The 18834-nt window shown below is 47.3% G+C and overlaps 12 protein-coding genes across 13 annotated transcripts; 8 read left to right on the top strand and 4 right to left on the bottom strand.

Moving 5' to 3' along the window:
* Positions 1 to 176: 176 nt before the first annotated feature.
* On the bottom strand, positions 177 to 918 carry LOC113565130 (activity-regulated cytoskeleton associated protein 2). Its single transcript, XM_026985981.1, has one exon. It carries the CDS (start codon positions 822 to 824, stop codon positions 240 to 242), a length of 585 nt encoding a protein of 194 aa, XP_026841782.1. The 5' UTR covers positions 825 to 918; the 3' UTR covers positions 177 to 239.
* A 957-nt stretch (positions 919 to 1875) lies between these two features.
* Positions 1876 to 4371, top strand: LOC113565047 (activity-regulated cytoskeleton associated protein 1). The gene has a single exon (XM_026985172.1). The coding sequence runs from the start codon at positions 1992 to 1994 to the stop codon at positions 2742 to 2744; it is 753 nt and encodes a 250-aa protein (XP_026840973.1). The 5' UTR covers positions 1876 to 1991; the 3' UTR covers positions 2745 to 4371.
* Positions 4372 to 6047: 1676 nt separating this feature from the next.
* LOC6590512 (general transcription factor IIH subunit 1) lies at positions 6048 to 8460 on the top strand. 2 transcript variants are annotated; one of them, XM_026985178.1, is made up of 6 exons: positions 6048 to 6060; positions 6230 to 6453; positions 6524 to 6862; positions 6932 to 7900; positions 7972 to 8147; positions 8213 to 8338. In XM_026985178.1, the coding sequence occupies exons 2-6, from the start codon at positions 6300 to 6302 to the stop codon at positions 8336 to 8338; spliced, it is 1764 nt and encodes a 587-aa protein (XP_026840979.1). In that variant the 5' UTR covers positions 6048 to 6060; positions 6230 to 6299. The 2 variants fall into 2 exon arrangements, with proteins under 2 accessions (XP_026840979.1, XP_002016080.1); XM_002016044.2 differs by lacking the exon at positions 6048 to 6060 and having other exon boundaries at positions 6300 to 6453; positions 8213 to 8460.
* An 833-nt stretch (positions 8461 to 9293) lies between these two features.
* On the top strand, positions 9294 to 10249 carry LOC113565260. Its single transcript, XM_026987095.1, has 5 exons — positions 9294 to 9350; positions 9413 to 9529; positions 9597 to 9829; positions 9897 to 10007; positions 10069 to 10249. Exons 1-5 carry the CDS (start codon positions 9294 to 9296, stop codon positions 10247 to 10249), a joined length of 699 nt encoding a protein of 232 aa, XP_026842896.1.
* Positions 10250 to 10475: 226 nt separating this feature from the next.
* Positions 10476 to 11515, top strand: LOC6590230. The gene is made up of 5 exons (XM_026987093.1): positions 10476 to 10550; positions 10611 to 10724; positions 10868 to 11097; positions 11152 to 11262; positions 11316 to 11515. The coding sequence occupies exons 1-5, from the start codon at positions 10476 to 10478 to the stop codon at positions 11485 to 11487; spliced, it is 702 nt and encodes a 233-aa protein (XP_026842894.1). The 3' UTR covers positions 11488 to 11515.
* A 205-nt stretch (positions 11516 to 11720) lies between these two features.
* Positions 11721 to 12794, top strand: LOC6590229. The gene is made up of 4 exons (XM_002016042.1): positions 11721 to 11804; positions 11866 to 11979; positions 12036 to 12451; positions 12512 to 12794. Exons 1-4 carry the CDS (start codon positions 11721 to 11723, stop codon positions 12792 to 12794), a joined length of 897 nt encoding a protein of 298 aa, XP_002016078.1.
* A 21-nt stretch (positions 12795 to 12815) lies between these two features.
* On the bottom strand, positions 12816 to 13472 carry LOC6590228. Its single transcript, XM_002016041.2, has 3 exons — positions 13390 to 13472; positions 13248 to 13331; positions 12816 to 13181 (listed from the first exon to the last, which is right to left on the bottom strand). Exons 1-3 carry the CDS (start codon positions 13453 to 13455, stop codon positions 12816 to 12818), a joined length of 516 nt encoding a protein of 171 aa, XP_002016077.1. The 5' UTR covers positions 13456 to 13472.
* A 248-nt stretch (positions 13473 to 13720) lies between these two features.
* On the top strand, positions 13721 to 14545 carry LOC113565171. Its single transcript, XM_026986408.1, has 2 exons — positions 13721 to 13915; positions 13987 to 14545. Exons 1-2 carry the CDS (start codon positions 13721 to 13723, stop codon positions 14527 to 14529), a joined length of 738 nt encoding a protein of 245 aa, XP_026842209.1. The 3' UTR covers positions 14530 to 14545.
* A 121-nt stretch (positions 14546 to 14666) lies between these two features.
* LOC6590227 lies at positions 14667 to 15577 on the top strand. The gene is made up of 4 exons (XM_026987092.1): positions 14667 to 14687; positions 14837 to 14971; positions 15038 to 15136; positions 15203 to 15577. Exons 1-4 carry the CDS (start codon positions 14667 to 14669, stop codon positions 15575 to 15577), a joined length of 630 nt encoding a protein of 209 aa, XP_026842893.1.
* A 145-nt stretch (positions 15578 to 15722) lies between these two features.
* Positions 15723 to 16366, top strand: LOC6590226. The gene is made up of 3 exons (XM_002016039.2): positions 15723 to 15812; positions 15871 to 15966; positions 16031 to 16366. Exons 1-3 carry the CDS (start codon positions 15723 to 15725, stop codon positions 16364 to 16366), a joined length of 522 nt encoding a protein of 173 aa, XP_002016075.2.
* A 72-nt stretch (positions 16367 to 16438) lies between these two features.
* LOC6590225 lies at positions 16439 to 16969 on the bottom strand. The gene is made up of 3 exons (XM_002016038.2): positions 16886 to 16969; positions 16656 to 16833; positions 16439 to 16593 (listed from the first exon to the last, which is right to left on the bottom strand). Exons 1-3 carry the CDS (start codon positions 16967 to 16969, stop codon positions 16439 to 16441), a joined length of 417 nt encoding a protein of 138 aa, XP_002016074.2.
* A 234-nt stretch (positions 16970 to 17203) lies between these two features.
* On the bottom strand, positions 17204 to 17910 carry LOC6590224. The gene is made up of 4 exons (XM_002016037.2): positions 17878 to 17910; positions 17698 to 17817; positions 17477 to 17633; positions 17204 to 17418 (listed from the first exon to the last, which is right to left on the bottom strand). The coding sequence occupies exons 2-4, from the start codon at positions 17779 to 17781 to the stop codon at positions 17204 to 17206; spliced, it is 456 nt and encodes a 151-aa protein (XP_002016073.2). The 5' UTR covers positions 17782 to 17817; positions 17878 to 17910.
* Positions 17911 to 18834: the final 924 nt, after the last annotated feature.

Raw genomic sequence — 18834 nt, 5'->3', positions numbered from 1 at the left:
AAATTGATCAATCATCAATTTAAAGAATTTCTACCCTTTCCTCATGGCGATTACCAACTGGTTTGCTTACGCTTAATCGGGCTGATCCTCGGGCTGAGGATTTAATTGGAGAAGCTTTGGATGGCGAAAGGGTTTCTCCTGAATCAAAATTTAAAAAAGAAGTCGAATAACCAAACATTTAGCACTTTAATTTTTTGTCTTACTTTAGTTTTACTATTTACAACTATCTACAAGATTCTTTAGTGTCTAGTGCGCTCCACAGTGCGTCCCCGGTCCAACAAATCCCGAAAAGTCTTAATTTCATGCCTGGGAATACTATCCTTGTACTTGGGCTGCATTAAGCCATAGATGAAGTCCAGCTCTGTTTCCTCGTCGTGCCGGCCGTCGGGTAACTTGGCCAAAAGCGCGCGTTGCTTGCAAATAAACGAATCGATGGCTTCACCTCCCCCTTGCTTCGTCTCAAAGATCTCCATGTAGATTTGATAGGAGGGCTTGGTGGGCGAAAAGTGGTCTCGCAGAAGCTGCATGGCATCCTGCCAGGTTTTCGCATCTCGACGCACCCCCTTCCACCAGACAACGGCGATGTTGTTGAAGAGCAACGGCAGCCCCTTCAGGGCGTCCCGATCGCTAATACCCTCCACCTCCTTGTACGTCTCCACCGCCGTTATAAACTCATCCACGGCATCGTGATCACGCTGCCCACTGAAGCGGACGGGGCAGTTGCTGAAGCTTCCCTTCGATTGCGGCTCATCTTCTTTGATGGTCGCCAGGGAGCGTATTGTTTCGATGAGTATGCGGAATTGTTCATCCGACATCTGCGTCATTTTGTCCCCAAATTTAATATTTTCCGCCCCGATTCGACAGAAAACTAACAATAAATAAACAGACGGCGGAAATGGGAGCGAATAAAATCCGTCGAGAATTGACGGTGGAGCGACTGGCTGTGGTTTTGTTTTTGCCAACTTAGTCTTTTCTCTTGTGAAATTATATTGGCTCTCATGGGGGAGCTTTTTCGAAATTCAAACATAGCATGGTATTGCTATGTATAGGGTGCTGCAATTCTATCTCACTCTTTGGTGGCCTAAGTTGATGCCAGCCTGAGTTTATTTTATTGCTTTTTCCATACCTTCAATAGTTTTGACGTTTTTTCGAGCGAGCTTTCTTGATGTTCCTCTCCCCCTCTTGTTTGCTCCACATGCAGGTTGTTTGTATTTTCTACGTTAACCCCCATCACTTCTCCTATCACACCTTTTATCAGGATATACTATATGGAATACATAGCGACAGGTGTTGTTAATACTACTCTAACTAATTGAAAAGTCTGCTAGCATAATTATCAACAAAGGAAATTAACTGATAAAAGTTTACATTTGTATCATACATGAACTCACTAAACTTTTCAATATTAACTCTTCTGACTCACTGGTAGGGCCCGGCCCTGTTTAAATTTGTTGCCATACATATTGGTATGTTTTGTTTTTCTTTAGTACATGTTTATATGCTGCCCAAGAAAATATATTATACATGGGTTGAATTTCACATATACGTGCAATTGCACTTCAAGCTGTACAAATGTAATACACATATGTATGTACATGCAATAAATATTGTATATGCCTGCATACATGTGTATTTAATGATTACTATTTTATCGGTTTTGTTTTAAACTAGGCAACCGGCTTTAAAAATAAACCTCTATTATAATTCAATATATGACTCATATCATCGGTCACAATGCAACAACAATGGACGTGCTCTCTTTGGCATGCTCTCTCTGCCGGCTGAGCTTTTCGAACTTCTATTTCACAACAGTCCGCTATAAAATGGATCCCAAAGAAACCGACAAATTTAGTCATCACGGCAACATTCGCTTCAGCCCCACTGGCTTTGTGCGCCGTTCCTCGCAACTCAACAACAAAATAAATTAATAACCAACGTGTTTTGGCCTAATTCCTCACCAAAGTAACAAGCAATAGAACACACAGATCGAAATGGCGCAAACTATACAGATGACCCAGGAACAGCTACAAGAGCTCATCGCAGCCGTGCGCGCTTCCAGCGTGGGTGGCGTTGCCGCCGGAGCGGAGGGAGCTGTACCCAAGGCCAACGGCAGCTTCGCTGCCTGCAACCATCGCTTTGGCGGAACACGCGATTACGATGAGGTCGAGATGTTCATTTCCAACATTGTCACCTACAAAGAGCTGGAGTGCATCAGCGACGAGAACGCTGTGAAGGGGGTGTCCCTGTTGTTCTACGGAATGGCGTCCACCTGGTGGCAGGGCGTGCGAAAGGAGGTTGTCACCTGGAACGACGTCATCGGGCTGATCCGCGAGCACTTCTCGCCCACCAAGCCCGCCTACCAGGTGTACATGGACATCTTCCAGCTGAAGCAGGCGGATTTTGATCCCATCGATTCCTTCCTGGTCCACAAGCGCGCCCTGCTTGCCCAGCTGCCAGCCGATCGCCACGACGAGGAGACCGAGATAGACTTCCTATATGGCCTGCTGAACATCAAGTACCGCAAACACATCACCCGCCAGAGCGTGAAGACGTTCAAGGAACTGCTGGAGCAGGGCCGCATCATCGAACACAACACCCAGGAGGACGAAGATCTGGCGGCGACCAAGAACACACGCGGCTCCCGCCGCACCACCCGCTGCACCTACTGCAACTTCAGGGGACACACGTTCGAGGCTTGTCGCAAGCGCAAGAAGACTCGCGAAGAGGAACACGACGAGGAATAAGCCAAGCAACACATGCATTTTTGTGGGGGCGACGACGGCATGAACATCATCACCGGCAGCAGCATTCCGCCCCCACCCCCGCACACCAGAGAACTTTTCACCGCCTCGCTGGCCGCCCTGCGCTCTGAGAGTGCCATCATGGCCCAACATCAGTGATAGCGAAGGAAAAGAAGAAGTTTCAAAAGTAGAGAAAGCTCTTTACCAATTCAACTCTTTAACTATCACACATACTAAAGCACACACACACACTCTCAATCAAACGGCGTGCCGGTAAGCAGAGGAAAGCTTCTCTCCCTCTCTCTAAACCATTCCGCTATTTTTGTGAGGGGTTGGCTCTTTTAGCGATTGCGGCCGACAACTGGTGGCCACTGCAATTCCTTCTAGGGCTTTTCCCAATCATGGATGGCGCTGACCTAGAACTTTCACTTTCACGCTGCCCTGCGGCTATTTTGGCGCCGAACGCCAACTCTTGAACTCTCGAAATTTATTTCGAACACTCGTTTTTTAAACCACAAACTAGAAGAACTATCGAGCACTGCCAGGGAAGGATGGGAGAGGATCCCACATTTCGTCTGGAGTTTGGAAGCTTTGAATCGCAGATGTAATTCATGGCCAAACGCTAGTTGGATGTCCAAGGCGAAAGCCCTGAGCATCTACACCTGGCTTTAGCTCTGCAATTGCAACGCGACCGAAGCCCCGAATAGATGTTGCGCGATCCGATCTTGTCCCCCTCTGGTAGAGCTCAACAACCGCCGCCTTGACCTTGTGCCTGTCAGCGAAGATGTAACGTATACGTGGCGCAAATGGTGACCAATGTATTCACCACACTGCAGTGGTCACCGTTTTAGCCGTTGTTTGCGTTGCTTTGGGTCTGTGCTTGGTCCTTGGTGAAGGTGGCAAAAAACCCCCCGCCCTGTGAATGCTCGCTTAGATCCTTTTGCACGTGGCTGTCGCTAGCCCAGGGCAGCAACTCCGTGCTGAACGTGGCCTCGGCTGCGTCTGGTATGTGGTTGTTGCCAAAGGCGATGCTTCTGGTGCGACAGGAGCTTACAGCGGGCACGATCTGGGCAAAACCACAAATTTCTCCGGAAATTTGAAACCAAATCAATTTTTTGACATTGTCAGAATATGATCAACTTTGTACATCGCACTACGATGGCTCCCGATTCGCCATTCGTGCGGTTGGCACGCCAAATTGCCAAATTCGGGATTACGGGTTCTGGGCTCTAACCCCTGTGATCCCGCGGCAAGCATTTAGGCACGTCATTCCCATTCACACACACACGCGAACTGGGTCTCGTCGTTACCGCGTATCTCCGGCCGGCACCGACTCTCCCAGTTCCACAATCCTTGAAAACCAGACACTTGTGCAGAATCCACAGGCGCGAAGTGACAATATGGTGGCCAAACTTGTGGGCACGCCAATTATTGGGGCATTGCCTTGAGCGCTCCACGAGACTAGCTCGCATTCCTCAAGGGACGGGTTAATTTCAATAGCATTAAACTTTTAACAAAAGCTGGGGGCCTGTTGACGACCACAAGTGTCTGATTCGAAAGCAAGAAAATATAAATTGTAAAACACAAGACTGAAACCAGAAAACACTAAACTCAAAACTACAAAACCACATATGATAAAATTGTGTATTTATTCAATGGGATTGGATGAACGGGGTACGGCGCTCTTTCAGTGTTTTATTTGCAGCATTGCCTATGGATAAAGCGGCAGAGATTGGACAACAGTTCGTCTCGGATGTACTACGTAACTTTTACAGATGAAATATACTATAAGTTCTATAATTATATAGAATTTGTTACAACGAACTGTTTACCAGTTTCAAATTTGTCCACTTACAATCAAATTCATACGAAAAGTACTACAGAAATGCTTTATTTCTCTTCGCTTAAAGCCGTTAAAATAGGATTTTTCGATTGCGTTTTGATGATAAAAAGGTACAAATTTCCTTTAAAATAATAGTTTGGAGATAAGATATGTGATGTTCGCGGACCACTCGGGCCTAATTAACGATGCTAAATATAGTCTCAGGAAGAACTACCAAATCTATGAAGAAATTATTGAACATAATAAACCAATGAAAGCATTCCATCAATTCTCTTTCGTCAATTTTCCTGTATTCCATAACGCACTGATCTGTTATTTTTGGATATAATAATAATCCGATCTAATACGGATTCGGCAAGATTCGGCAATCTGGTAGATATGGCCATTCTCTATGATTGTGCGTTTTTATATTTCTCTTATCTTCAAAATTGTGGTTGCCACAGATTTTCGTCTTTTGTGTGTGTGGAAGGGGGTGGGGCGAAATTTTGAAACACACTTGTAGCAGTGAGCTCTCTACAGTGAGAAAACATAAATAGTTCTGCAGTGAAAAATTACAAATAGTTTTGTATCAGTGAGAGCTTTACAGTCAGTCTTTTAGATTTGTGGATGCCAACTTGTGCAGGTTCGATATCATAGGAAAGTGGATAAATTTGGTTGCTCTAGCTCTTATAGGTTTGAAAATCAAGGCGCTAATGTTTTGCGCTAAGCAAAGCCGGTTATGATACGTGTGTTAGAGAGTTAGAAATGATATGGTCATTTTATACGATTCTGCGTATCTTTCTCGTATCTTTAAAATTGTGTATGCCACAGATTTTCGTCCTTTGTGGGGGCGGAAGTGGGCGGGGCGAAGTTTTGAAATACACTTGTAACAGTGACATATCACAGAAGTCCGTTTATAAAATGTCGGTGCTCTAGCTCTGATAGGGAAAGACCGACGGACAGACGGACGGACATACAGACATGGCTCAATCGACTCGGCTATCGATGCTGATCAAGAATATATATACTTTATGTGGTCGGAAACGCTTCCTTCTGGACGTTACACACATTTTGAGTATCGGGTATAATAATAGGGTATACCAATGCCCATACAGGAGATACCGTTTGGCCAGCAATAATGACGTAACGTTGCAAACACACTTACGTTTCATTTGACATAAATTACGTTTTTTGCTTTTACATTTCTTGTTTGAACTTTATTTTATAATCATGAACGATTAACCCATTGTGAACCAAGGTGTTTTTTAATTTTCCATCGAAAAAAATTAAGGTTGAATAATTTTTAAATTCAGAGAAAGTTCAGAGGAAAGATGGCTTGAATCTACAAGAAGATATTACAATCGTTAATATTTTCCGCCATTTACCTCAAGTCTCTGAGCTGTTTAAATGTGGGGGGCTTAAGTGGGCTAAGTCCGTTTTTTCATCATAACCAAAGTTGAGGCAAAAACAATCAAAGAAATCGCCGTAGCAGGAAAAGTCAAGTATTTAAAACGCAATTTTCCATTGGAACTTTGCAATTATTTTTGTTTTTGCGGCTGATTAGACGGCGAAATTGCCGCTGGGAGCAGCTCCCAGGCTGAGGCACCTGTGAAAATGCTTTTTAACACATTCAGTGATGATAAAATACGCGTTCCTGCAATTTCAGGTTGCGGTCTTGTCTTGTCGTCGGCTTAAGTGTTTTCTTATGTGAAATCGCTGCGCACTGAGCAGACATAATGACAACGAGCAGCGAGGATGTGTTGCTGCAGATGGGCGAGGTGCGGTATAAGAAGGGTGATGGGACCCTGTACGTGATGAACGAACGTCTGGCGTGGATGGCCGAGCACCGAGACACGGTGACCGTGTCCCACCGCTATGCTGATATTAAAAGTATGCTCGACCAGATCGCGTTTGATGCCAGAGAAACTAAACTCTGCCGTTCTCCCTCTCACCCGTGCAGCACAGAAAATTTCGCCCGAAGGCAAGCCCAAGGTGCAGCTACAGGTGGTGCTCCACGATGGCAACACATCGACTTTTCATTTTGTCAATCGCCAGGGCATGCCGGCAATGTTGGCCGATCGCGATAAGGTCAAGGAGCTGCTCCAGCAACTGTTGCCCAACTTCAAGCGCAAGGTAGACAAAGATCTAGAGGACAAGAACCGCGTCCTCATGGAGAATCCCAATTTGCTTCAGCTATACAAAGATTTGGTCATTACAAAAGTCCTTACCAGCGATGAGTTTTGGTCCACGCATGCCAAAGACCATGCACTCAAAAAGATGGGCAAATCTCAGGAAATCGGTGAGTGACCAGGCACGCCCTTATTCTTAAATATTGTCATTCCTCACGATTGTTGGGTTCCTCCTGTAGGTGTTTCTGGCGCTTTTCTGGCTGACATCAAGCCACAAACGGATGGATGCAACGGCCTGAAGTACAACCTTACTGCCGATGTTATACACTGCATTTTTAAGACATATCCCGCCGTCAAGCGCAAGCACACGGAGAACGTGCCCAACAAGCTGCCCGAGTCGGAGTTCTGGACTAAGTTCTTCCAATCTCATTACTTTCATCGCGATCGCCTTACAGCTGGCACAAAAGACATATTCACCGAATGCGGCAAGATCGATGATCAGGCTCTCAAGGCGGCGGTGCAGAAGGGAGCTGGGGATCCCTTTCTGGATCTGAAGAAATTTGAAGATGTTCCCCTGGAGGAGGGCTTTGGCAGCGTGCCCGGCGATCGCAATGTCGTCAATAGCGGCAACATTGTTCACCAGAACATGATCAAAAGGTTCAACCAGCATTCCATCATGGTACTCAAGACTTGTGCCAATGTAAATTCAGGACCCTCTTCCATGACCAACGGCACCAACAATGCCACCGGACCAGTATCGCAATCTGCCTACACGAACGGCCTCAATGGAAAGGCCACAGCGACAGCCACAGCCACAAAGTCACAACCCACCGATACAGTGGAACCCGATGAGCCAAATACGAAGAAACAGCGATTGATTGAAAAGATTCACTACGAAGACCTGGGCGATCCTCTAACGGAAGTCAACGAGGACTCATCCAATGGAGACGGGGGCCAGCCTAAGCAGTTTGAGCTCTCCAAGGTGGAGCGCTACCTCAACGGACCCGTTCAGCATGGCATGTATGAAAACCATAGCGAAAAGTTTAGCCTGGAGGATGTGCAGTACAAACTAGTGCGCAATTCGGAGTCCTGGCTGAATCGCAGTGTGCAGCGCGGTGTCATCTGCCCCAAGGCCGCCGTAAATGCTCTCGGAGAGCTAAGTCCAGGCGGTACCTTAATGCGCGGCTTTCAAGAGCAGTCGGCAGGACGTAAGTTCCAGTGAATTTTCGATTGATATGATTTTGGGTTCATGTAATTATTGATTGTATCTTTTGCACAGAGCTGGTTCCTAGTGACTTTCAGCGCGAATTGCGCCACTTGTATCTTTCACTGTCGGAGCTGTTGAAACATTTCTGGAACTGTTTTCCACCCACCACCGAAGAGCTGGAGGCGAAGCTCCAGCGCATGCATGACACCCTACAACGTTTCAAAATGGCCAAACTGGTTCCGTTTGAGGTAGGCTTTTCATTGCTCAGGGTCAATCGAACCATCTGTGACGTGCTCCCTTGCCTTTTCCACAGAATCGTGCTATGCATGAGCTCTCGCCGCTGCGTTCCTCACTCACTCAGCACATGAACCAGCTGTTGCGCACTGCCAACTCCAAGTTCGTCACGTGGAAGGAGCGCAAGCTCCGAAACAACAGATAGCAGGAACCCGCCGTGGGTGAACTCGAGATTCTGCCACTCACCTCACAAACAATTATTATAGAATAGGAGTATAGTCATATGTGAGCGGAACGCATTGGAATAAATAATTATTTGCAACTATACAGGAGTTATGTGTTGTGTCTGCTCCCCGTTTCTCCACCATATTTTGGAGAATTTAGCTTGGTTGCTGGCTCTGCTCAATTGGGAACGCTATTACCCCATACAAATTTGTATTTTGTTCGATTTCTATCCCTACGCACCGCAATCTCTGCAGGGACATTGAACTAGACGTTTTAATGTACGAATTCAAATTCATTGGCACTTTTCTTTATTTTGGGCAAAAATTGAAATATTTCTGCAGTCTATAAAGAGTTATCTGGTATAGCTTTAATTTCTGGCAGGTTTCCCCAAACATGTGCAAGATAAATGCCCAACTGCTTCGCCGATTCAATGGAATTTTGGGCAGCGGAGTGTATATCGTATACACGTGAGCAAGCCAGCAGTTATTAGCAGATAAAACATCTGAATGCTAACCAATTAAAGCGAAAGATATTTTTAGAATCACGCTCCGAGAGGGTTTCCCGTTGGCAGACCCAAAAGTATGTGCTCGCCTACGTCGGATGATCCTGACTTAGACATAATCCGAAGGGAGTTGGGATATACTAATTGAATATTGTAATCATAAGAAATTAAAGATTGTAAACTGGATGTCCGATTGTTCGGTTACAGTTTGAACTGAATTAAACCAATTCGGGGTGACCCAAATTCCCTATCTGGATTTTAATTAACAGCTTCTTGGCCACGCACCTTTCTTGGCTGCTTCTGGCCACCGCGGCCTGCCAGTCGAATTTAGAAGTTGAAGAGTCGAGCATCGAACATGAGATGCCATTGGATGTCGGATGCTATGACAAGATCTTTGAACTTTCCGCAATGGCAGTGTCTGGTGTGGTCCATAATGCACTGGAAATTAGTGAGCTCTGCTCTATTATTCACCACAAACTCTGAGTATGGGGTAATTTAGCCTCAATTCATGTGTTTTTTTTTTGTGTTAATAAATCGGTTACCGTTTCGCAGATATTTATGGCTATATCGCTGCCCATAGGCTTGCCGCATCGGAATGTGTTCTTGTCGTACAATTACGAGTTCAATTACTACCAGCCAGAGCATGTCTACAAGTATCCGCCTATTCTGGTGAGTATTGGCAGTGCTGGTTCGTGTCGTGAGTCTTTTGTTTAAAATGTACCAACTCTATTACTAGATGGGCGACTATCAGGACTCCTATCTGACATATCCCACCTCGGGGCGTGGGGACAACGGCAGGCATTGCCAGAACTGCACTGAGCGGAGGGATCAGGATGGGGAAACCAAAAGCAACACCAGCAGCAACTCAACAACGGAATCGGAATCAACATCAACGTCACGTGAAAAACGTTCCTTGTCGTTGATGAGTCGCTCCATATTCTACTCAATGATAAGGGACAAGCTGAAAAGGTGCGAACAGTAGCATCTTGTGATATTTCTAATGCTAATCGTGATCGCTATCGCTATCCCTCCCCAGATCGGGTTACCCTGCCCAGGCCTGTCTGCTGCGTATGATATGCGAGACGAATGCCTCGCAGTTGGGCGAAGTCAACGGCTTCTTGGGCAGCCTAATCCACATCATATTCACGTAAGGCTGAAAGCCCAATGAATCTTAAAACCATACTCAATTATCCCTTGTCGTGTTGCAGTCCAAGCAGTTCTAAGGATGAGCATCTTCCCGATGAGTTTTACCAGGCCGAGTGGGATGGTCGACATCATCAGGAATGCTCCAGCTACACCTCCAATTGTGAGGCGAACATCTTGGACCTGATCTCCGTGCCCGTGGAGCAGACGCTGAGCGACATTGTAAGTGGGCGTAGAAGAAAATAAACTTGACTTCCATCTGAATAGTCTCTCTCTCTCTCTCTCTGGGTGGGGGGCTTACTTATCCAATTAGCGGACACTCTCTCCGCGGTGCAAAGCAATTGCTGTGCTGGGTACCCAGTACCCAGCAGCGCCAATTGTCGGTTCAGTTGCTGACTGAACACCGTGGAGGTCTATCGTGCGTTTCCCGTTAATGAAAATGCTTTCAATGCGAGCCCGGGCTCTTCTGGGGATGGTTACCCTGTTTGTGACTGTCTTGGATTTAGTCGACACGCATGTGGCCTTCACAACGGCCAGTACCCATGGCGTGAGTACATCCATGAATAGGTGGTATTAATGGTCTCAAATGGATGTTCTTCACCCTTAGATCTTTGCGGCGCTGGCTGTACCCCTGGAGCTGCCTCATCGCAACGTTTTTGTGTCCTACAACTTTGAGGCCAACTACAATTTACCCGCTAACTGGGGGAAATTTACGATATTTGTGAGTGCATTATGCGTTTGTTTGAGACTATAAAATGCCGCATTTGCTGACACATTAGCACACTTTTTGTGCCCCAATTAACAGCTCTTGGCTTTAGGGCAAACAGACAAACAGAATGATAATGGAACTTGGTTCTATTGTAGCAAAACGGTCCCATTGAGTCAGAAGAGCTGGAGCCAGAGGTGGAAGGAGAGGAAGAAGTGGAGGTGGAGTCTTCTCGTAAAATAAAAAGTGACTGCCAGAACTGCACCAATGAGGAGGATCAGGAGGAAGTGGAGGACGATCCCACTGAGGCTCCCATCAATCAGCGTAAAAGTCGTGCTCTGATTACACGTTCCAACATCTATCGCATATTTATAGATAAACTCCAAAGGTAAGTTAAGATTTCAGAAGATTTATTTCAGCTTGAGCCAAGATCCACTTTTAGAAGCGGCTTTCAAGGCGAAGCCTGTCTGCTACGCTTGATCTGTGAGACGAGTGCTGCGGAGCTGAACGAACTCAATGGCGTTTTGGGCAGCCTACTACATGTTCTATTTAGGTAAGATGAAGGTCACTTGTGAAGATATCTAGTTGAATCTGTTAACATTGCAGTCCCAGCACTTCAGAGTCAGAGCAGCTGCCACTGCGCTACTACCAGGCGGAGCACGATGGCTGGCATGAGAACTGCCACTACTACCATCTGGACTGCGGGGAGAGTGTTCTGGAACTGATATCGGAGCCCTTTGAAGAGATTCTGAAACGCATTGATGGCCATCACATGTAGAACAAAAAAATATACAAGCAGATCCAAACCGTTTGACCTGATTCGTATTTCTCGCTTTTCAATTAGCAACTTTCGCTGCCAGAAACAAAAAGCCAAAGGTTCTTTACCAGCTCATAATTGGATTATCACTTTTAAAGTGAAGAAAGAAGAAAGGTTTATTCCTCAGTCGTTGTGGTATTGCGGCTCAGTTCGATGAGACACCTGTTGCTGTCCAGAGCGTCGTAGAGGTAACGATGGACTGGGCAGTCCTTTTGATTTTGTGCTCACTCCATGAGATTCAGTCTCATTTCGTTTGGAATACTGGGGGTGGGTCTTCGGTGAGTTATGCCTGTAAATCCGGTTCGAAGCTTCCCCGTTTCTCATTATCCGATTTGGCAGCTCTTTGTGGCCATTGCTATTCCCCTGGAGTTGCACAACAAGGTCTTTCTGTCGTACAACTTTGAGGTTAGCTATCACCTGCCAAAAACTTGGACAGACAAGCCGCCCGTTCTGGTAAGATTACATAAGATTCACATGGCGGTTTCATTCCAATTTTGTTTCCCCCTTAGAGACATGGCAATGGGACAAATGGTAATTATTCTTTGAGTGACTACGATGGTCTCTATGGACACCACGGGCCCGGAGGAGACTTTGGTGATTACTATGAGGACTACCACGATAACTCTCATTCCGGACACAAGCACAAGCCTTCGCATCACAAGAAAAAGAAGAAGAAGCCTCTACACCAGCCTGCTAGTGGCGGAGGAGGAGCTGTCCTGAAGCCACCAAAGCATAAGCACAAGCGTAAGCACAAACACAAGCCGAAACCCCCGCCACCAAAGGACGAAGATGATGGCGACTACAAGGACTTCTTTGAGGGATTTCCGCTGGACGGTGATGGCGATCCAGTGCCCAGACATCGCCACGAAAGATCTCTCCTCTCGCGCTCAAAGTTCTACGAGATACTCAGCCACCGCTTCGAGCAGTAAGTAATCTGCCAGAGAAACTCAAAACGAGATCCGAGACTGATCCAAAGTGATTCCAGGCACGGATTCGGTTCCGGCGATCAGTGCCTTCTGCGGCTGATCTGCGAGGCGAACAGCTACCAACTGGGAAACCATAACGGAGTGCTGGGCAGCTTGGTCCACGTCATGTTCAGTCCCACCAGCTCTCGCTACGAGTCGCTGCCGAAGCGCTACTATATCGCCGAGCTGGATGGACAGAGGGGCAGCTGCGAGAGCTACAGGAGGGAGTGCAAGCAGAGTATTCTCGACCTGATCACGCAACCCATACTCCGCTCGATGGGAAATAAAAGCACTATCCACTAAGTTCACTGTCCGCGACTTTATTCAGGTGTTGTTCATGAATCTTTTGAACGCCGGCCAGAAGCAGTTCCTCGTGTAAGAGCGTGCCTCCTGGCACATCTTATTGTTGCGCTGCCACAGCCCTGGGGGACAGTGTTGCATCAGCCGGAAGTAGGCGCACAGACTGTAGAAGAGGGCGTGTCTGTCGCAGGCATCGCTCTGGCGACTCACTCCGGTCAGCTCCTGGTACTTGCTGTACACCAACGAGGAGCAGTTGCCAAAGTTCGCGGCGTAGGCATCGATGGTGGGGTGGTGGCTGAAGGCTCGCTCCAGCATGGGTCGCACTCGGGGGAGCCTCAGTCGGAAGCCTTGCAAGGCCGCGCTGGCATTGAATATGCAGGCCAGGCGGCACTGGGGGATGGCAGAAGGGCGGATGAGTATGAGTCTAGTGCGATGCGATGTCTATCGGATACTCACGCTTGGCTGCTGTCCGGAGTCGCGGCACTCACTGTTGTAGACGCCCCATTTGGGCATGGGAGCGGGACAACAGATCTGTACGTTCTGTAGGGTTTGCACTCATGTAGTTATTGGCTTCTGGGGCTTTCCCCCAAATACTTACCTGAACAGACTTGGGCGCTGCCTTGCATTTGGCTGCCTTGAGGGGAGGAAGTGTCCAGGAGAGCATTGATAGTAAAATGGTAACCCAAACACTCCACATGGCTACAGCTTCGATTACCGAATGTTCTAATTCCAGGGGATGATCAGTCAATGTAAGGTTGCGTGTGGCAGGCAGAGAGATTACATGGAGATGGCGATGGTACTAGCTTTGCGGGAGACTTTAACCCAATGAAACCCCGGAACCAGATATCTGGGATTATAGTTTCATTTCGAAGTAATAGAAAATATTTTCGACGCTTTCAAAATTCGTTATAGGATCCGCAATTAAAAAAATGTCTGTTCTGTGGCTCTTGTGCTGCATGGGAATGCTGTTGGTTTCTGTGGCACGCGGTGAGATCTTGGATATGGGAAACTGCTCGAGGCTGTTTAACACGAAGACTCTGGACTGGTGCTGCGGTAAGAACATTTTGAGCATGTTCGCCTTTGTGGGCACCAACTGCACTACCTACTTGAACGACTATGGACCAGTAAGTAGTATTTTGTTATGCCATAACCGAAGCATTTAGGCTAATAATAATAAAGGATGATGCCTTTTCAGTGCCGTTATGATTGCATCTTCAATCACTGGGGGATACGCGATGAGACGAAGTTCCAACTCAAAATGCCAGAGCTGTTCATGATGATTACCAAGCTGTACAGTCCCCTCAACGGATACCACAGCTATGGCGTGGCCCTGAAGATGGCCTACGAAACCTGTGACCGACTGGGCACCAAGTACGCAGACTTCATTATGCTCTATTCCGCTCATATCCAGGATACATTGGGTCAGGACAACTTTACATCCAACGCCCCCTTCAAAGACTGCTCGCCCTTTTCCATGTACCACGCTCAGTGCGCGGCGATATATCTGATGCTCGAATGTCCTCGAAGATACTGGCAGCCGGATGCCCCGGAGTGCAATATCCTAAAGGAGACAGTCCGATCCTGCGTCCGCCTTTTCGAAGAGGGTACTCTACCGAAGAGCGACCCGGAGCCGAAGAGTTCGGGCAGTCGACTATACACGGTTGGCCTGCTTGCTTTTCTAGCTAGTGTCACCTGTACTTATTTCCAGCTACATATATGTTCCGAATCGTTTGTGTGATTGCGATCCATGAAAATGAAATGTCTTTAAAGGGAATCGGTTTGGGTCAGACACTGTAATTGCCTGTGTCTGGCTCTGGTCAGGCCGGTAGACTTTGCCCAGCAGAACTTTGAACCGAATGCTCATCATGATGACTGATGATAGAAGCCAATTTAAAGGTGGGGCACGTGCTGTGCCCGTTGGGGGCACGAGACCTTCAATTAAACGGCTTTCACAAGCCATAAATGACGCGATTTGCTCCATTAATTAGACGACAGAGAAGTTGCGGTAGTGGGATTATAAATTAAGCGGTTATGTTTAGGCGCAGCTCAGACTGACAGAAATAATGGATAAGGACAGAGCTCTGATCATCTGCTCGCTGAGCGCTATACTGTACTCCACAATTGTGGGGTCCGCACCTGCCCCAGCGGATGTAGACTGCAGTAGGCGGCAGGATTTCAATGTGAGTGTTTCCAATTTAGGATACGATGGGGAAAAGCTGTGATATGTTGGATTTCTTAATCCCCAGGCCGTCAGAGGCTGCTGCACCATTCCCACCTTCCACTTTGAGGCCTTTCGGAAGCAGTGCGGCAGGTACATGCCCGAGAGTGGACCCCGGGTGTCACCCGTAAGTTGAAGTTGAAGGTTCCCCAAAGCCAAGCCCCTCTGCTAATCCTCTCTGATCTTGCGCCAGTGCCTCTATGACTGCATCTTCAATGCGACTGGAGTCCTAACTGGATCGGAGGTGGATGCGGAAAATGCCCGCAGCATGCTGCAGCGATTGCTGGGCAACAATCAGGACTTCGTGGACGTCTACTTGGACGGAATGTTGCAGTGTCCCGGGGCTGTGGATGCAATGCTGAGGTCCAAAAGACCCCGTCCGATGCCCGGTGTGGAGCAGTGCTCCCCAGTGCCCCTCTACTATGGGATCTGTACTACGAAACACATGTTCAACTATTGTCCCTCGTCCAGCTGGTCCGACACGGAGCTGTGCGAGACGGCTCGTCTCCAGAACCTCCACTGCCCAACCATGCGTGCATCACGTGGTGGTGGTCCCAGACCCATTTGAATAAAAGAATAATAATCGTAAATGAGCACCCCATTCTCTTGATGGATGAACAGTAAATGGACCAAGTCGAATGCCATTCGGGCATCCGGCTGGGATTGTATATATGGGATATCTGGTGCTGTCCGGTTACCAGAAGGTGCCTGAAATGCCACACCAGCTTGCTTTGATACTGATCTCGTTCCTGGTCAGTCCAGGAGCCGGCGAGCCGGACTGCTCTCAACGTCCCGACTTGAATGTGAGTATTGTCAGCCGCCAACAGATTATCCTGGAGATTCAATATTACCTCGAAATAGGCATTGAAAAACTGTTGCAAAATGCCATTGCTGGAGCTTTCCAAATACACCTCGCAATGCGGCCAGTACCTGGTCAATGGGGCGCACATTACACCCGTAAGTATTTTTATGGATCTTGGGGATCCCTTAATGATCCTAATGATCCCCTCTGCAATTACAGTGCAGCTTTGAATGCCTTTTTGAAGCGGCGAAAGCCCTGAACGGAACCAGTCTGGTTATGGAAAATATCCGTAAAATGATGGAAACCCTGTTGGAGAGCCATCAGGAGTTTGTGGATATCTATACGGAGGGCTTTCACCACTGTTCCGGAGAGGAGCAGGCCATGATCAAGAGCCTGAAGCGTCGCCGCATGCCCATCACCGGTAAGTGCTCCTCCATGTCGGTCATGTACGGCCTCTGCGCCCATCGGTATGTGTACAGGAACTGTCCGGAGAGTGCGTCCAGCAAGAGCACCATGTGCATCGAGGCTAGGGAATACAGCATTCACTGTGAATAGGTGCGCTACATCCTCGAATAAATAAACATTTCCAGCTGCTTTTATCATGATTCACTATGATTTATTCTTGGATCAGTTGAAGATAACATCTCGCCATGTGGGCCTATCGGCATATTCAAACATTTCCTGATCCCTGGAATTACAACCCATCATATCCTGATTTCTGGACATAGACTCCAGCTGGTTGGCAGCTTCCTCGTCTTCCTCCTCCCCATAACTCATGCTTGCTGCCAAAATTGAGGTTCGTTTGAGTTCAGGAATGATATTTGATCGTGGTTAATGCTCTCACCCAATTCATCCAAGCTCAGGCCCAGGCGTTGGGCGTGCTGCATGAGAGCCTTCAACAGCAGTTGAGTATCGACAATGCCATCACGCTCTACGCTCTGAAACGAGACGAGCAGATTCTCATCAAGAGCGCCCTCTCGGTCCTGGAAATTATTTTCCAGTTCGCTATCTTCTGAATCGATCTAAGGGAAGAATTAGTGGATGACTGGCTAGAGTAAGCTTGGGGTTAGTCACCTCTGGTTCCACCACAAAGTCCCTGAAGGCTCCATCTACTTCAGACCAAAGCAGCAGGCAAAACACGAGTGTTAGCTGATTCATGGCTACTATCAAGTGGCGGGTGTTGCTCTGCAGCACATCAAACTTTGACTGATCGCGAGTCATAATGGGAGCAGCACAAAAGAGCCCCATTTTGCATGGTCAATTTGCTGGGCAATGATCAATGGATAATTATGAAACGTACATTTATTCGACCCCCGAAAAAGATCAAAGATTAAACCTAAATGGAATCTTTTACTATAAATATTTGTGGACAGTTGTTGAATGCGAAGTATTCTAGCTGCTGGGCAGCGGAACATGCGGCAGTGGATTGCACTGTGCTGCAAACTCTTTGGCCTGGTTGCACGGTCGCTCGTTCTTCCACATTCTGGGGGGGCAGTTGAGGAAGGTCTCGGCATTGACGCAGCTGTAGACCATTCCGGCAAAGGGCGAGCAGCCGTGCGGCAGCACCTTGTAAGCCTCTATGTTGGCTGCCTTCATGTGGCTTTTAACTAAGAGAAAGAGTATGGGATGAAGCGTTTCTATAAAGAGGACAATACTCATACGCACTGTTGCCCAGGCAAGAGTCAAAGGAGCGCATGATGTAGGCCACCATATCCTGATCTCGTTGATGGACATGCTGCTCCAGGTACTGCTTCACTCTGTCCACTCTGAGTTTACCATTGACAAGGGCTCCCGTCTCGCGGTAAATGCAATCGGGATAGCACTTTGAAAAGGAGCAAAGATGAGCAGAGGTTCATATACATATATTCTCTTAGATGCAGACTTACCAAATGGGTATAGCTGGGATATTTCGAGTTGGCGGACTTCAGTTGATTAACGTACTTGTGACACTTTTGAGGCACATCTCCCATGTCCAATTCCGGAGTGCGACAGCAAGTATTGATGTCCTGCAAAGGTTCTCCCCAATAATTTACCTCGTGACTTCTTGTGGAGTGTGTTCTACTCACAAAATTCTGGAAATTCGGCGGTGCTGTGCAATTGAAGGCGGTCTGTGCGTGGGCTTGGCACAGCACAAAGATCAAAGTCCAGAAATAAATCACCAACTCGGGCATATTTACAGATTAACGATTAAACTCCACTTGGGCGGCAGAAAATGTATGAAATTCGGTTACCCTCCGACGTCCGCTTATATAGGCAAATAGTCTGCCCGGTTGTTAATGAGTCCGTAATAAAATCGGGTCGTTTGGGATTTGTTTTTTGTTTGTTGGTTCAATGCGTCTGTTGAAGGCTGTAAGCAAACATCAGCCCCCGGCATCGGCACCGGAACAAAAAAAGAGGTTGACTGACTGATGAACGGAACCCCGATTCCGGTTGATTGCGAGTGCATCAGCTCGTGCGTGACTTCAATTGGGGAAATACCAGAAGAACAATCTCGAATAGAGTATAGGAAGGGGATGAGTCAGCCAGTATCCAAACAGATATCCCGGTGAGAGAGAATAAATCCTTTAGCTGTTCTCATTAGTGCGGCGTGCAATTAATGAGCTTGTTGAAACACGAGCCCCTCGTGAAACGGAGGTGGTGAATGGCTGCTAAGTAATTGTTGAGTGCTCAAGCTCAAGCCCACCCTCGTGTGGAAGGAGCTTTTCCATTTTTCGTCTGTCGCCTGCTTATTGTGTCTTCTGCTCACTGATTTCCTCCGTATGCTCTTAACCACTAAGCTGATGGCTTTGGGAGGCACGAAGCGATTGCCTCAATGTTTCCTTGCACGCTTCTTCGATTGGAAGTAAGACACTTCTCAAGTTCTTAAGACTGACTTATCGCAGAGGAGCACTTTGATTCATACTAGTTTTTCCATTTCCCAACTGGCTTTAATTGAAAGATCTCGGTATTAGCTGCAGCAAAAGCGCGTTCTACTCTGTGTGGAAGTTTCTTGGTGTAGTAAATGGAAAAACTTTGACGCTTTT

Source organism: Drosophila persimilis, unplaced genomic scaffold (genome assembly GCF_003286085.1).
Source record: "Drosophila persimilis strain 14011-0111.01,24,50 unplaced genomic scaffold, DperRS2 tig00000002-arrow-pilon, whole genome shotgun sequence".
NCBI classification, from domain to species: Eukaryota; Metazoa; Arthropoda; class Insecta; order Diptera; family Drosophilidae; genus Drosophila; species Drosophila persimilis.
Note: the sequence above shows the minus strand (reverse complement) of the source record. Positions and strands in the feature narration are given on the sequence as shown.

Excerpts from the sequence above, each read along its gene's own strand:
- LOC6590512 (XM_002016044.2), top strand. The coding sequence starts at position 6,300 with ATGACAACGAGCAGCGAGGATGTGTTGCTGCAGATGGGCGAGGTGCGG. Across the intron at positions 6,454-6,523 it reads CCGCTATGCTGATATTAAAA|CACAGAAAATTTCGCCCGAA; the intron begins GTATGCTCGACC and ends TCACCCGTGCAG. Across the intron at positions 7,901-7,971 it reads TCAAGAGCAGTCGGCAGGAC|AGCTGGTTCCTAGTGACTTT; the intron begins GTAAGTTCCAGT and ends TCTTTTGCACAG.
- LOC113565171 (XM_026986408.1), top strand. The coding sequence starts at position 13,721 with ATGTCTGTTCTGTGGCTCTTGTGCTGCATGGGAATGCTGTTGGTTTCT. Across the intron at positions 13,916-13,986 it reads ACTTGAACGACTATGGACCA|TGCCGTTATGATTGCATCTT; the intron begins GTAAGTAGTATT and ends ATGCCTTTTCAG.
- LOC113565047 (XM_026985172.1), top strand. The coding sequence starts at position 1,992 with ATGGCGCAAACTATACAGATGACCCAGGAACAGCTACAAGAGCTCATC.
- LOC6590224 (XM_002016037.2), bottom strand. The coding sequence starts at position 17,781 with ATGGGAGATGTGCCTCAAAAGTGTCACAAGTACGTTAATCAACTGAAG. Across the intron at positions 17,634-17,697 it reads ATCCCAGCTATACCCATTTG|TGCTATCCCGATTGCATTTA; the intron begins GTAAGTCTGCAT and ends TCCTTTTCAAAG. Across the intron at positions 17,419-17,476 it reads TGACTCTTGCCTGGGCAACA|TTAAAAGCCACATGAAGGCA; the intron begins GTGCGTATGAGT and ends TCTTTCTCTTAG.
- LOC6590230 (XM_026987093.1), top strand. The coding sequence starts at position 10,476 with ATGGTTACCCTGTTTGTGACTGTCTTGGATTTAGTCGACACGCATGTG. Across the intron at positions 11,098-11,151 it reads TTTATAGATAAACTCCAAAG|AAGCGGCTTTCAAGGCGAAG; the intron begins GTAAGTTAAGAT and ends ATCCACTTTTAG. Across the intron at positions 11,263-11,315 it reads CTACTACATGTTCTATTTAG|TCCCAGCACTTCAGAGTCAG; the intron begins GTAAGATGAAGG and ends TTAACATTGCAG.
- LOC6590229 (XM_002016042.1), top strand. The coding sequence starts at position 11,721 with ATGGACTGGGCAGTCCTTTTGATTTTGTGCTCACTCCATGAGATTCAG. Across the intron at positions 11,805-11,865 it reads ATACTGGGGGTGGGTCTTCG|CTCTTTGTGGCCATTGCTAT; the intron begins GTGAGTTATGCC and ends CCGATTTGGCAG. Across the intron at positions 12,452-12,511 it reads CTCAGCCACCGCTTCGAGCA|GCACGGATTCGGTTCCGGCG; the intron begins GTAAGTAATCTG and ends AAGTGATTCCAG.
- LOC6590227 (XM_026987092.1), top strand. The coding sequence starts at position 14,667 with ATGATAGAAGCCAATTTAAAG. Across the intron at positions 14,688-14,836 it reads TGATAGAAGCCAATTTAAAG|CTCAGACTGACAGAAATAAT; the intron begins GTGGGGCACGTG and ends GTTTAGGCGCAG. Across the intron at positions 15,137-15,202 it reads GTGGACCCCGGGTGTCACCC|TGCCTCTATGACTGCATCTT; the intron begins GTAAGTTGAAGT and ends ATCTTGCGCCAG.
- LOC113565260 (XM_026987095.1), top strand. The coding sequence starts at position 9,294 with ATGCACTGGAAATTAGTGAGCTCTGCTCTATTATTCACCACAAACTCT. Across the intron at positions 9,351-9,412 it reads CCACAAACTCTGAGTATGGG|ATATTTATGGCTATATCGCT; the intron begins GTAATTTAGCCT and ends ACCGTTTCGCAG. Across the intron at positions 9,530-9,596 it reads ACAAGTATCCGCCTATTCTG|ATGGGCGACTATCAGGACTC; the intron begins GTGAGTATTGGC and ends CTCTATTACTAG.
- LOC6590228 (XM_002016041.2), bottom strand. The coding sequence starts at position 13,455 with ATGCTCTCCTGGACACTTCCTCCCCTCAAGGCAGCCAAATGCAAGGCA. Across the intron at positions 13,332-13,389 it reads CAGCGCCCAAGTCTGTTCAG|AACGTACAGATCTGTTGTCC; the intron begins GTAAGTATTTGG and ends CAAACCCTACAG. Across the intron at positions 13,182-13,247 it reads ACTCCGGACAGCAGCCAAGC|TGCCGCCTGGCCTGCATATT; the intron begins GTGAGTATCCGA and ends GCCATCCCCCAG.
- LOC113565130 (XM_026985981.1), bottom strand. The coding sequence starts at position 824 with ATGACGCAGATGTCGGATGAACAATTCCGCATACTCATCGAAACAATA.
- LOC6590225 (XM_002016038.2), bottom strand. The coding sequence starts at position 16,969 with ATGAATCAGCTAACACTCGTGTTTTGCCTGCTGCTTTGGTCTGAAGTA. Across the intron at positions 16,834-16,885 it reads ACTTTGTGGTGGAACCAGAG|ATCGATTCAGAAGATAGCGA; the intron begins GTGACTAACCCC and ends TTCTTCCCTTAG. Across the intron at positions 16,594-16,655 it reads CCTGAGCTTGGATGAATTGG|CAAGCATGAGTTATGGGGAG; the intron begins GTGAGAGCATTA and ends CAATTTTGGCAG.
- LOC6590226 (XM_002016039.2), top strand. The coding sequence starts at position 15,723 with ATGCCACACCAGCTTGCTTTGATACTGATCTCGTTCCTGGTCAGTCCA. Across the intron at positions 15,813-15,870 it reads CTCAACGTCCCGACTTGAAT|GCATTGAAAAACTGTTGCAA; the intron begins GTGAGTATTGTC and ends ACCTCGAAATAG. Across the intron at positions 15,967-16,030 it reads ATGGGGCGCACATTACACCC|TGCAGCTTTGAATGCCTTTT; the intron begins GTAAGTATTTTT and ends CTGCAATTACAG.